The sequence below is a fragment of the Peromyscus leucopus genome, chromosome 15 (assembly GCF_004664715.2).
Source record: "Peromyscus leucopus breed LL Stock chromosome 15, UCI_PerLeu_2.1, whole genome shotgun sequence".
In the NCBI taxonomy this organism is placed as follows: Eukaryota; Metazoa; Chordata; class Mammalia; order Rodentia; family Cricetidae; genus Peromyscus; species Peromyscus leucopus.
The window spans coordinates 32,697,615-32,711,388 of record NC_051076.1 but is presented as its reverse complement, the minus strand read 5'-3'; the positions used below and the strand labels follow the sequence as shown (position 1 = coordinate 32,711,388).

General features: G+C 44.4%; 1 protein-coding gene across 1 annotated transcript in view; it reads right to left on the bottom strand.

Moving 5' to 3' along the window:
- The window catches only part of Mael (maelstrom spermatogenic transposon silencer), a 31,040-nt gene extending 27,976 nt beyond the window's left edge, over positions 1 to 3,064 (bottom strand). Inside the window, exons 1-3 of the mRNA XM_028864495.2 lie at positions 2,730 to 3,064; positions 2,433 to 2,525; positions 971 to 1,070 (exon numbers count right to left, since the gene is read on the bottom strand). Coding sequence (XP_028720328.1) covers positions 971 to 1,070; positions 2,433 to 2,525; positions 2,730 to 2,861 — 325 coding nt within the window. The 5' untranslated portion in view covers positions 2,862 to 3,064. The remainder of the gene's footprint in view (positions 1 to 970; positions 1,071 to 2,432; positions 2,526 to 2,729) is intronic.
- Between the last annotated feature and the right edge of the window lie 10,710 nt (positions 3,065 to 13,774).

Sequence of the window (13,774 nt, the reverse complement as noted above, 5' to 3'; positions counted from 1 at the left end):
ATTAGCTATGTTCTCTTCTAGAGTAGTGCAATAATTCATCCTTGCTTCATGCCTGCCCACCCCAGGATATTGTAAAATTCTTTATTCCTTTTCTTTTTCTTTTCTTTTTTTTCTTTTTTTTTTTGAGACAGAGTTTCTCTGTGTATCCCTGGCTGTCCTGAAACTCACTCTGTAGACAGGCCGGCCTCCAACTCACAGTTATCCTCCTGCCTCTGTCTCCTGGGATTAAAGGCATGTGCCACCATGCCTGGCCAAAATTTTTTATTTTTAATTGGCAGATAATAACAGCACATATTTATGGGTTATCATGGGGATTCAATAAATTTATAAACTGTGAGATGATTAAATCAAGCTGGTTAGCATATCTATCAATCCTCACTCTCTTATTCTTGTTCAAAATTTAAAATCTACTCTCTGACCAGGCTGTATAATAGGTCAAAAGCCTAATTCTTCCTACCTACCTCTATAACCTAAGTGTGGGAGCTACAAAGAAGAACTATATTTAATAATGTACGAAGTGGCAGAAACCGAGAGACTGTTACAAAAAACTTTCCAATATTATTTCAACAAATGCAAATTAGTTCACCCTGCATAACACTAGTGCTATAATATTTAAATCCTTATAGTCAATTATTTTGAAATATTAGATCAAAATGAATAAAACATATTTTGGCAGTGGGATGCACAGGTATGTCCTTGAGTGAGGTGGTCAAAGGTCAATCTCTAGTGTCATTCCATGTTTGTTTGAGGTAGGACTTGAGGCTTGCCCAGTTAGGCTAGGCTGGCTAGTCATCCTACCATTCCCCCTCCCCAGCACCATCATGCCTCACTTTTTATCTGGGTGCTGTTCCTCACACCTGCACAGCAAATACTTTACTGACCAAGCCATCTTCCCCCACCACAAGAAGACACATTTTTATTGCCCAATATGCCATCCAAATTCAAGCATAACGTTTTAGGAATACTCTACCTTGATCACTTTTTATAGATAAATTTGACATATCAGGGGGAGAAACACTTGGTTTTGGTACAAGCATGCCTGGTCTCCTCAGTGGCGTAGATATGAATTTCTGAAAGAGAATTGCCAGTCAGATACTTTTAAACAGAGCTACGTCTGGATACTTGACTGCACACATTTAATAAAGTAACTGTGAAACAGCCTGTGGACCACTTCTGCATTCTCTCACCATCAGTGAAAACAAATGTATGTATCAGTAAAAGGAGCAGTCCACGGCAGACAAGAGCCAGTCTGTAAATCCTATGACTAAGAAGGCGAGTGGTAAACAAACAACTAGAGTGCAGAGTCGTTTGTGCACCGCTGATCATCTCATTTCCCCGAGGCTCTTACAACCAAACGCCGGGCTAGCGGCCAAAGGATTATTTCTGAAAGAAAATCAACCTAAACCTCCAATCCTGTAATATTGTTTGGTTTTCACTTCAAAGTAAAAACCAGAGCACAATGTGCCTCCAACTGTCACAACACACACACACACACACACACACACACACACACACACACACACACACGCAATACTTCAGTTCTGAGGAGAAATTTTTTAAAGTTATTTTTATTTTATTTTTTATGTATATGGGTGTTTGCCTGTATATGTGTGTGTGTGTGTGTGTGTGTGCGCGCAGCTCCAGTGGAGGCCAGAGGAGGGCATCAGAATCGCCTGGAACTGGAGTTACAGATGATGGTGAGCCACCATGTGGGTGCTGGGACTCGAACCTGGGTCCTTTGTAAGAGTTAGCCAATGCTCCTAATTACTAAGTCACTTCTAGCCCCTTGAGGAGAAATGTCTTATAAGAAATTATAAGAACAAGAAAAATCAAAGTTCACAAGCACAGAACATCACATATCCACCTGACTTAAGGCACCAACTTAAAACAAAAATCTACCATATTAAAAAAATAATAATTCACCAAACTTTTGAGTTTCAACCCAATGCCAACAGCCGAAGAATGAAACTTCAGTGTGTACAGACAGAAGAGAACACCACGAGGGAGAAGAAAAAGAACTCCATTAATTACCTTGTACTTTCTGAACAGCAATGAGCAGGAAAACAAGTTCTGTTTAGTACTTCACTACCCCACTGCACAGGAATTTGCTTAACTTTCCTGTCCACAGGATCTACAGATGTTAACTTAGGTCCTCCAAGTCTTGTTATTCAAATTATTTAAAGGTCTAGGAATCGTTTAAAAATGAAGCTCAACTATTTCTAAGTACGCCAAAGTGTTTTAAAAGCCGTCTAACCGTTAAGAACGGAAAGGGACTCCGGGAGGCTATTTAGTGTAAGCCCTAAACACCATGTGACCTGGGGTTTCTGCACGGTCTGGAAGCTTCCCGACGGTTCTCGGGCTCCACGGTGGCTGGGAGCCCAGGGGCGGGCGAGCGGGCGGGAGGGCGAGCAGGATGGGGGCTCCCCCCTTACCTGCTTCTCTGAAGGCCCCGAATCCTTTCCCTGGGCTGCTCTCCATTCTCGAGCCATTTCTGAGTATTTCTCCTTCTCATCCTCCCTGAGGAGCTTGGGGAGAAGAGAGGGGAGACAAGAGAGGGAGGCGGTGAGGCGTCCGTTCCACGCCCCGGTTCTGGAAGGTTCTGTCGGTTGGTCCGGCGCAGGGGAAGAGCCCCCCCCTGGCCCGTCCCCTCCCTCCCTCCACGGACGGCCCGCAGCCCGGGTCCCCCCTCCGCGCCCTCCCCGCTGCCCAACTGCCCGCGGCCGCCTCACCGCCCAGTCGGCCGAGCAGTAGGGGATGGCGTCCGCCACTCGGGCCACCGGCAGGCCTCGCCGGCGCAGTTCGGGAATCTTCTCCTGCACGAAGAAATAGTAGGCATTGCGGCTGGCCCTGCGGTTGGGCATGGCGTCGTCGGGCCTCGACGCCCTCCAGAGACACAGCAAGCAGCCGGCGCCCTCGCCGGGCTCCCGCCCTTAGTAACCGAGCTGGGCGCCTGCGCGCGCGCTCCTGCCCGGCGCTTGGCCAATCAGGGCGCAGCGCGCAGCCGCGTTGGGCTCCCCCCGTTGGTGGGGGAGCAGAAAAACAGCCTGAAACGGGAAGGTTCCACCGCGTGCGCGGAGGCCGAGGGGGCGGGGAGGAGGGAGGAGTCGGGCGCAGGTGGGGAGCGTTGCGATTGGCTGGCTGGCGTGCCTGGCAGGCGGGGATTGTCACGTGGAAGGCCCGGCGCCTTTTCTGTATATTGTTGCGTAGTGTGTCCAGTTGGTAGGCGGAGGACTCGTGGGTGCTGTCGGTTCCCAAGTGTTTGACGGCAGGAAATAGCGAGTGTGTGCAAAGCACAGAGGGGAAAGGTGGGCTCACTAGGGTGTTTTCAAGACGGCAACAACAAACACAACATATTCGAAAACCTTCTGTTATTTGTTAGCATTTGGGGAGCTGAGGATGGAACCAGAGCCTCCCAACAAGCTAGGAGACCACTGAGCTATGTTCTCAAACCTTCCCTCAATTTTTAAAGTGCAGTATACATTTAGGCATAAGAAAGAAACACAAGGCCGGGCAGTGGTGGCGCACGCCTTTAATCCCAGCACTCGAGAGGCAGAGCCAGGCGGATCTCTGTGAGTTCGAGGCCAGCCTGGGCTACCAAGTGAGCTCCAGGAAAGGCGCAAAGCTACGCAGAGAAACCCTGTCTTGAAAAAACCAAAAAAAAAAAAAAAAAAAAAAGAGAAACACAAGCTGGGCATGGTGGTGCACACCTTTAATCCCAGCACTCGGGAGGCAGAGGCAGAGGCAGGTGGATCTCTGTGAGTTTGAGGCCAGCCTGGTCTATAGAGCTAGTCCAGGACAGAGAAACCCTGTTTTGAAAAAACAAAACAAAAAAGCCAACAAAACAACAACAACAAATAAAACCACAAGAGCTGAGATTTCAAATAATGTCCGTAAATAAAGTTTTATAGGCTTTCTCATAAGGGCTGAGTAATTTCTTTTTCATCAATTTTATTATGAGGTGGCATTTTGGGAGTTATTATGAAGTGTTTTTTCTCATCTTGTGTACCTAGTTACTGCTGACTCAAGGTTGAGCCTGTGTATTTAGTAATACTGAGTTCTCATACTGGTTCAAATTAGTGCTTGCTAATTCACTTGGGTTTTCTCCTATTTCTCAACGAAATTCCTTTGTCTATTCAGTTTACTAAGTCTGTGTATAAGTAGAGTATGATTTTTTAGAAAAGGCAGTTCAAACTTCATTTAAAAAATTGCACCTTTTCAGATAACCACATTTTATTATTGGTTTGTTTGTTTACTTTTACATCCTGTCGGCAGGCAATTTCCCCTCTCTCCTCTCCTCCCAGTCTCTCCTTACCCCCCCTTTCTGTTTCTATTCAGAAAGGGAAGGCCTCCCATGGATATCAACAAAACATGGTATATCAAGTCGCAGTTATGACTAAACACCTCCCTTCATATTAAGGCTGGACAAGGCAATCCAGTAGGAGGAAAAGGGCCCCCAAAGCTGGCAAAAGAGTCAGAGACAGCCCCTGCTCCCATTGTTAGGAGTCCCACAAGAAGACCAAGCTACACAACTGTAACACATATGCAGAGGGACTAGTTTGGTCCCATGCAGGCTCCCTGGTTGTCGGTTCAGTCTCTGTGAGCCCCTGTGAACCCAGGTTAATTGATTCTGTGGGTTTTCTTGTGTTGTTGACCCCTCTGGGCTCCTACAATTCTTCCCTCTCTTCAACAGGGTTCCCTGAGCTCCTAATGTTTGGCTGCAGGTCTCTGTGTCTGTTTTCATCCGTCAGTAGCTGGATGAAGCCTCTCTGATGACAACTGGGCTAGGCACCAATCTGTGAGTATAGCAGAATATCACTAAGCACCATTACATTGACTTTTTTCCCCCAGTTGTGTTTGGTTCTATCCTAGGTCTCTGAGTTGTCCAGCCTCTGGGTCCTGGCACTCCAGGCAGTGTCAGGGGTGGGCTCACTCTTGTAGCATGGGTCTCAGGCTGGACCATTTGTTGATTGGCTGGTCACTCCCACAATTTCTGCCCCACCTTTACCCCAGCACATCTTGTAGGTAGGACAGATTGTAGGTGGAGGTTATATGGCTGGGTTGGTGTTCTAATCCCTCCACTGGAAGTCTTGTCTGGTTATAGTAGATGGTCAGTTCAGGCTACATATCCCCTATTGCTGGGAATCTTAGCTGAGGTGACCCTTGTAGATTCCTGGGAATTTCCCTTGTACTAGGTTTCTACCTGATCTGGAAATGTGCCCCCTTTTCCAGTCGTCTCTTTCAGTAACCCCCAATTCTCCCCACCTGATCCCTCATGTTCCCATTCCCACTTGCCCCAGTCCATCCATGAGATCTCTTCTATTTCCCCTTCCCAGGAAGATCCAAGCGTTCCCCCTTGAGCCCTCTTTGTTACCCAGCTTCTCTGGGTTTGTGGATTATAGCATGGTTATCCTTTACTTTACAGCTAATATCTACTTATAAGTGAGTATATACCATGATTGTCTTTCTGGGTCTGGGTTATCTCACCCAGGATGATTTTCCTAGTTCTATCCATTTGCCCTCGAATTTCATGATGTCATTGTTTTTTAACAGCTTTTTTTATGTAAAAATTATGTAAAATTACTGTTTTTAACAGTATTTTTACATAATACTCTATTATGTAAATGTACCATATTTTCTTTATCCATTCATCAGTTGAGGGACATCTAGATTGTTTCTAGGTTCTGACTATTATGAATAAAGCTGCTATGAACATAGATAAGCAAGTGTTCTTGTGATACGTTTGAGTATGCTTTGGGTATATGCCTAAGAGTGGTATAGCTGGGTCTTGAGGTAGATCGAATCCCAATTTTCTGAGAAACTGCATGTTGATTTCCAAAGTACTTGTACAAGTTTGTACTCCCACCAGCAGTGGAAGAGTGTTCCCCCTGCTCTACATCCTTTCTGGCATGAGCTGTTGTTGGAGCCCACTAGGTTTCCTAGTGCCTGTACCCATCAGGACTATTTAAGAGGTTGATTGGACCACAGGCCTGGGTACCGGGTAACTGTAACTAGCAAGGGGGAGGCCTTTTGCTTCATCCCTTGGCATTGTTATAAATAGACCTTAGGAATTAAGTTCTGGGCTGGTGGATAAGGATCCAGACCCACCCGAGTCTATCCTGTGCTTTCTCTCTGTTTCTTTACTTTCTATTTCCAACTAAGTCTCTTATCCCTCAATCCTCAAGAGTTCCTGGGGTAAATAAGTGTGAGGGCTATCACTTGTGTTTTTGATCTTAGCCATTCTGACAGGTGTAAGATGGAATCTCAGAGTTGTTTTGATTTGCATTTCCCTGATGGCTAAGGATCAATGTTGAACATTTCTTTAAGTGTTCCTCACCATTTAAGATTCTTCTGTTGAGAATTCTCTGTTTAGATCTGCACTCCAGTTTTTAATTACATCATTTGGTTTTTGATCTAGATTCTTGAGTTCTTTATATATTTTTTGGAAATCAGCCCTTTGTCAGATGTAGAGTTGGTGAAGATCTTTTCCCATTCTGTGGGCTGCCATTTTGTCCTATTGATGGTGTCCTTTGCCTTACAGAAGGTTTTCAGTTTCATGAGGTCTCATTTATTAATTGCCAATTTTAGTGTCTGCACTATCAGTCCTCGGTTCAGGAAGTTGTTTCCTGTGCCAATACGGATAACCATATTCTTTATTGTTGCTAATAATGTTGCTAGATTCCTCTGGTATTGAACCAGCCTAACATTTATACAGACACATTCTTCTTGATCATGAGGCATTGCTGATACTTAAAAAAAAATGTTTTGCTTTCTTAGTAGATATGGAATTATTATTTTGTGGTGCTTGCTGTAGGGATCTGAGGAAGATCTGAGTGAGTGGTGTCCTGAAAGAATGTGCTTTGTTGACACGGACAGGGTCACAGTCCCAAGATCTCCAACTGGTGAGAAACCAGCAAAGCTGTTAGGCAGTCTCAAGAGAAATGTGACACAGCTCTCCTGGAGAGTACCAGAATGAGTGTTTATGAATGGCTGATCAGTGTGTGCAGAGATGAGCAACGACTGTGCCTTCCTCCTCCAGGATGTGTTCAGTGGAGATTGCTCATCTACTGAGACCTCCCATGGAGACTCCCTAACTCCTCCCTGTCTTCTGTATCTACACATTGCTAAGATTCCAGGTTTCTGCAGGGAAGAAAACTCTCACCTGATCCCAGCTTCACTGTACGTGCGTCCGTCCTTTCTTCATTCCCTCTTTGCCCCTAGTTAGGAAGGGTTCCAGGACCCAAGCCATGCAGGATGGGGCAGCTTTCTTTACTAAAGATTGGTATCAAGGTTATTATTGTTTCATAAAATGAACTCCCTTTTCCTCTTTTTAGAATTGAATAAGAGATGAGAACTACCGATTCTTTGGAAGTTTGGTAGATTGTCTTGTTTAAGCTCTGATACTGACAAGCCTCAGAGGGCAGCAGGGGGCTGAACCTCGTCAGTATCTGGCATGGGGTGTCTTCAGTCAGTTCTCCTAGAAACCTATGTCACATTTGGGATTACAAGTATATTGGTATAAAATCTGGTGAGGAGATGAGGCCACTGAAACTTTTCTAAATATTGATAAGACAACAGCTTGACTGGATCATCTCATACTTAGCTGAGTGACTCAGCAAATTCACCCTTTCAAGAGGAGCGGACTTACACAAAGGCTTGTAGAGGAAATTTTATAACAGCTCTGTTCTTCAAAAGCCCCATGCTGAATAACTCAAAGTCATCAACAGTTGAATTGGTAAATTGTGATGTATAATATGGTAGACTACTGGGAACTAAAAGGAAATGAGCTTGTCTTGATACTCAACATGAATTCTGTAATGTTACTGAGTGGAAAAAAGCATACATAAAAATGTGCATTTTCTGTGACATGATGGATACAACCCTTGAGAAAGGTAAGACCATACATAGTTAGAGAAATCAGATCAGCAGCAGCCTGAGGCCCAGAGGTAGGGGAAATAATGGAGCTAACATAAAATACCTTGGAGGTGGCAAACTATTTTGTGCCTTGTAGTGTTAGTGGTGACAAGCAGGACATGTCAAAATTCATCAAATTGTATTTTGAGATGTATGCATTTTCAAAAGTTATTATTTTATGTGTATGGGTGTATTTCCTGCATCTCTGTCCATGCACCATGTGCTTGCCTGGTACCCTTAGAGGGCATTGGATTCTCTGGAACTGGAGTTACAGATGGTTTGTGAACTGCCATGTGGGTGCTGGGAATTGAACTTACCTCCCCTGGAAGAGCAGTAAGAACTCCTAACCCTGAGTCAAGTTGAGTACAAGTTTTATTGTGTAAACTACAGTTTAAGAAAATGAATTTTTAAGACAAGATTGGCATAATTAATGAATGTCACACTTGTTTATAGTTTTAAAAATTACATTCTGTCTCCTTTGTTTTCTTCCTAATATTATTTAAGCCTTCCAAGCCTTTTAAAAATATTTGTTAAAGTGTTTTATTGATCATAAAATAATCTGAATTTTTATTCTATTGAGAAACTTTAATGTTTTTCTTTTCACCCTTCTGTTTTAAATGTAGCCATCAGCCTTCGACCTGTTTTGCATTTCTTCTTCCAGTTTATGAAATAAAATATTTTATTTTTTCCAGGGTCTATTTTTGTAGGTTTGCTTCTCTCATTTCTGCTTTAGTTGGATTGATCAGTATTTCTACTCTACTTACTTTTCTGCTGACTTCAAAGTTACCCATTTTGTTTTTCTTCATTCCATAGATAGGGTGTGGGGGCCAGAGGACAACTTTCAAGAGTCCGTTCACCATGTGGGATCTGGAGCTTGATCTCGGGTCATCAGGCCTGTGCAAACATCTCTACCGGCTGCTGAGCCATCTCTCCAGCCCCCGTTCCTGAAAGACAGCTTACAGTCCCTTTTCTTTTGGCCAGTTTTTGGAGGGAACTGTTAACGAAGCCGCCTCACGTTTGGTGACCGGATGGACTGCCGCCATGGTACTCCCACTGCAGAACACGTCACAGATGTCTTGAGGGGACTACCCTCCAGCTGCAGTTATGGCTGCTGCTGAAGCCACAGTTTCTCCTTCAGGAGGTCTTGCTCTGGTACAGTTGTACCAGCTTACATCAGTCACAGGAACATCAATCAGCCACGACAGGGCTGCTCTTCCTGCAGCTGTTCTCACTCAGGATGGGAAAATTATGGTGACTCAGAAAAAAGAAAAAGAAAAAGTTGTGATTTGGTGCTTATGTAAGGCTTGTGATTGGTACTTAGGTAAAGCTTAGGTGGGACTAGAATCTGCACATAGTCATGGTACACCTATCATTAGTGATAGAAGCAGGATGATTGCCATGCCTTTGAAGTTCGCTTAGGAGGATTTTCCCCATGTGCTGCCCCAGGGCCGCATCATTGAGCCCAATAAGGGCTTCTCTGAATGGCCTTTGGCTGAGATGTTGTCTTGATCATTGGTATAATGGGTTGAACAGGCTTCATGAAGAGCAGCCTCAACAATAGCACCAGCAGAAAAGAGGCAGTTAAAGGTCCAGTCAAGCCACGGTGAGCTGAGAGCCCTGCCTGGCATCCAAGCTCTGAGATATGTTATCGAGAGGCAGCTGAGTGTTCCAGACAATCCCCAAGGGCTGAAGCTGGAGTAAGCTCATACTAGGAAGAGTGATAGAAATCGTGTGGTAAAGTGTCTGGATGATGAGATTGCTGTAAGTCAAGGCTATTGGGACAGCAAGGCTTGGTCACTAGAAGAGTCTGAAACATCCACTAAAGGTTAAAGAGTCAAACTGTAACTCTAGCTTCTGAGTATTGGTCCTCTAGCCCAGAAGAGTGCTCATTTTGAGCACATCCAGCAATAAGCTTTTGTCTTTAAAAGCTTGGAGCCCTAACCCTCTGGCTCAAGGCATAGAGCTCTCAGTCTCTACCTTAGATCTGCATTAGGAGCCTCGTCTGTAAGCTTCCAGAACTCATCTCAACATTAAAGGAGCAGCTCCCTGCTACCTGTACTTGTATCTGGATAAAGCAAAAAGAGCCTTAGCCAACCACTTGTGACAGTTTCAGGGTTTTGTGGTTTTTCGTGGTTTTGTTGTTGTTTGTTTGTTTGTTGTTTTTTAACCAATGTTGATAAATAATCAGCATGCAACAAACAACATATCTGAAATAGGAAGCTTGATGAGTTTTGACATTTGTACGCCTGTAAAACTAAGCCTGCACACAAGCCAAAGAACACCCCCATCCCCATTTCCTCATGACCAGGGCACGGAGTCCCACTGCTCTCCACTCCTCTTCCCTCCAGTCTCCTGTGTCTCTCTGTGCGCTCTTCTCCCATCGCCGTGTCCTCATGTTCACTCATATCCTCTTCTATATCTGATCTTAATCCCACCAGTATATTTTCATACCAGATTATTCCATTTCTATCAGCAGGAGTTAATTGAATCTCTTAAAAATATCTCCTGTTTCTCCCCACTCAACATAGCTCTTTTCTTTCCTCCACACGGAGTTGGGTTATAACATATAAAAGTTATAGTAACAGCTAATTATTGTCACCGTCCACTCGTTCTGTCATCTGAGCCACTTCTGGGTCTGTCTCAACGGGTTGATATTTTTCCTTATTGTGAGTGAACGTCCTATGTCTTTTCTCGGTAATATTTGATTGGATGCCGGTTCTTTGACTTTGTTAAATGCCGTATATTTCTGTATTCTTGTGCTTTGCTTTAGGATGTGGTTTATTACTTGGAAACAGCTCAATGCTCGCTGTGGCTCCTTCCTCTCAGGCTTTGTTATTTGAGAGCAGAGCAACCGCTAAGACGAATTTTCTCCTCTACCAATGTGACACCCTTCCGAGCACTCCACCTGATCGCCCATGAATTTGGAGGCTTTTCCATTTGGGCTGACAAGCACACAAACTATTTCTAGCCCTGTGTGAATTCCAAGGATTGTTCCTTCTTTCAGTCCTTTCAAGTTGTTCTTTCCCTGGCACCGTGTAGTCTCCTCCCACGCAGGCACTCATCAGTATTCAGCTAGAGCTTCAAGGGAGATCCTCACCAGAGCACCAGGGTGCTTTTGGCTTTCTGTTCCTCATGCGGCTTCCTCTTTCCGGGCACTCTGCCTGCGAGCTCTTCTCACTCTGGCCAACCTGGACACTCGGCTCCACATGCTCAACCCAAGGAGACTCTAGGGCTCTAGGGCTTGCCCTTCTGGAGGCTGCATTCTGGATCCTTCCTGCAGCACTTGGTGTAGTTGCAGAGCTTGCCCTGTGTCTCTTCTTTCTGGGACCATTAGTTACCTTGGCTCCCTGATGATGTCCAGTGTCTGAAGTCATTGTCCCGCATATTTGGCCAGGTTTTTAGTTGCTTCGGGCTGTCGGAAGAATCCATGTTCCCTGTTCCTCCACCTTGATCCACATGACTTGCTCTTATTTTAACACTTAAAAAGAACATCATTATACTCAACTACTAAATTTTTAGATAGGTGGTCAGGATAGATCACCCTGAAGAGTAGGTGACTTTTAAAATTCAAAGAGAGAGAGAGAGAGAGAGAGAGAGAGAGAGAGAGAGAGAGAGAGAAACAGAGAGAAAAGAATTCCAGACAAAGGGAATGGGATACACGAAGGCTCGGAAGACAAAGATCTAGGCATGTCCTCAGTACAGACGAAAGCCTGCTTGGTATTGGCATCATGATACTGTTCAGATAGAGAATGGTATATGTTGAGGTTGGGATAATGAACAGGGACCTGGGTGTGGCCATTATGAAGAATTCAAATTGTAATCTCAATAAAATGGTCATTTAACTATGAACCAAAGGCTGAGGGGCCCCCAGCTGGATCAGGCCCTCTGAGTAGGTGAGACAGTTGATTGGCTTGATCTGTTTGGGAGGCAACTAGGCAGTGGGACCAAGTCCTGTGCTCATTGCATGAGTTGGCTGTTTGAAACCTGGAGCTTATGCAGGGACACTTGGCTCAGTCTGGGAGGAAGGGACTGGACCTGCCTGGGCTGAGTCTATCAGGTTGATCGCAGTCCTCGGGGGAGGATTTGCCCTGGAGGAGGTGGGAATGGGGGGTAGACTGGGGGTAAGGGGAGGGGGTGGGAGGGGGGAGAATAGGGGAACCCGTGGCTGATATGTAGAACTGAATGGTATTGTAAAATAAAATAAAATAAAAAAATAAATAAAATAAATAAAAGTGACTCACTCAAAAAAAGATAAAAAAATAAAATTAAATGGTCATTTAAGGGTTTTATGTTGTATTACTTTAAGTGACAGAACACATACATTTATTGTATATACATGATGTTTTTGTATATGCACAGACCATGAAATGGCTAAATTGAGCTAATTAATATATGTGTTACCTTTTGTACTTTTCTTTGTGTTGAGAACACCTTAAATCTCTTTTTTAAATTGCATGTATTTGTTTGGGGAGCTATTCATGTGCCGTGGTACGTAAGGGAAGTCAGAGGACAACTTGCGGGAGGGAATCCACTCTCTCCTTTGACCATGTGGGTTCTGAGGGTCAAATGCAGGTCTCGGGCTGGGTGGTCAACACCTTTACCTGCTGAGCCATCTCTCTGGAACAGAAATCTGTTTTTAAATGACTCGAGGCAGTAAGAATGGGGGCTGGTGAGATGGCTCCTTGGTTAAAGATGCTGAGAAGCTGGACAACCTGACTTCAACTCTCAGAACCCACATGATGGGTTAAAAAAAAAAAAAAAGAATTGGCTTGTGGTGATATATTGTGTACCCTAGTAAACTTGCCTGAGGATCAGAGGATAAGCCAACTACTAGATTAGACATAGAGATCAGGCAGTGGTGGCACACACCTTTAATCCTAGGAAGTACTATGGCAGGGTAGAGGAAGGTATATAAGGCATGAGGAAACAGGGACTCACTCTCTTTAGGCTGAAGATTTTGTAGAGGGAAGAACTAGTGGCTGGCTGTACTGCTTCTCTGATCTTTCAGCTTTCACCCTGATATCTGGCTCTGGGTTTTTTTATTAAAAGATCGTCTAAAATTCAAACAACATTGACTCTTACAAGCTGTCCGCTCACCTCCACATGTGCACCATGCTACCTTCCCCACTAAATAAATGTTTTTAAAAAGCAGCAAGAATTGGCAGGGTAAGCTCTGTTAAAAGGTTCCTTCAAGAGTCAAGGTGGTAAAAGCTATGGGTGTGTCTGAGTGGTAGCGTGCTTGTTAGCATTCCTGGGGTCCCTAGTATCACCAGGTGAGGAAAGAGAGCCCAGGCGAATGCTAGATGAGGCAAGAGCGTCACCCGCTCAAGGCCAACCTAAATAACTTACTGAGACCTAGACTCAAAATACAAAAAGTGAAAATGACTGGGGGTGTAGCTTAATGGCAAAGTTCTTGCCTAGCATGCACAAGGCCTTAGGACCCTTAGGATTCAGTTCCCAGGACCTGGGGGTCTTAAGAAGGTCTAAGTGCAAGTGAACCTAGATATCAGCCTAGACAAAAATGCACTGGCAGACAAGGAAAGCAAGGAGAGACTAGAACTGTACAAAATAAAACTTATAGATTGCATTAAAAACAAGAGAAATGGAGTAACCTAAAAGTATGTGCCTGAGTAACAAAGTGGCAAGTAGTGCTTTTACTATGTTGGGGAGGATCTAGGGTACTGGGAGACAGTGTTGGTCCCAAGGAGGGTCCAAAGCACGGAGGAACTTCCAGTATCTGTTCATCTTATTCTTTGAGACTTTTTTTCATTCTTAAGTCCTAAATAAACACAACAACTTTACCTATTTTTCAGCCAGATCAGTTATGCTCTTCAGAAAATTTAGAGGTTGGCAGACTTTGTTT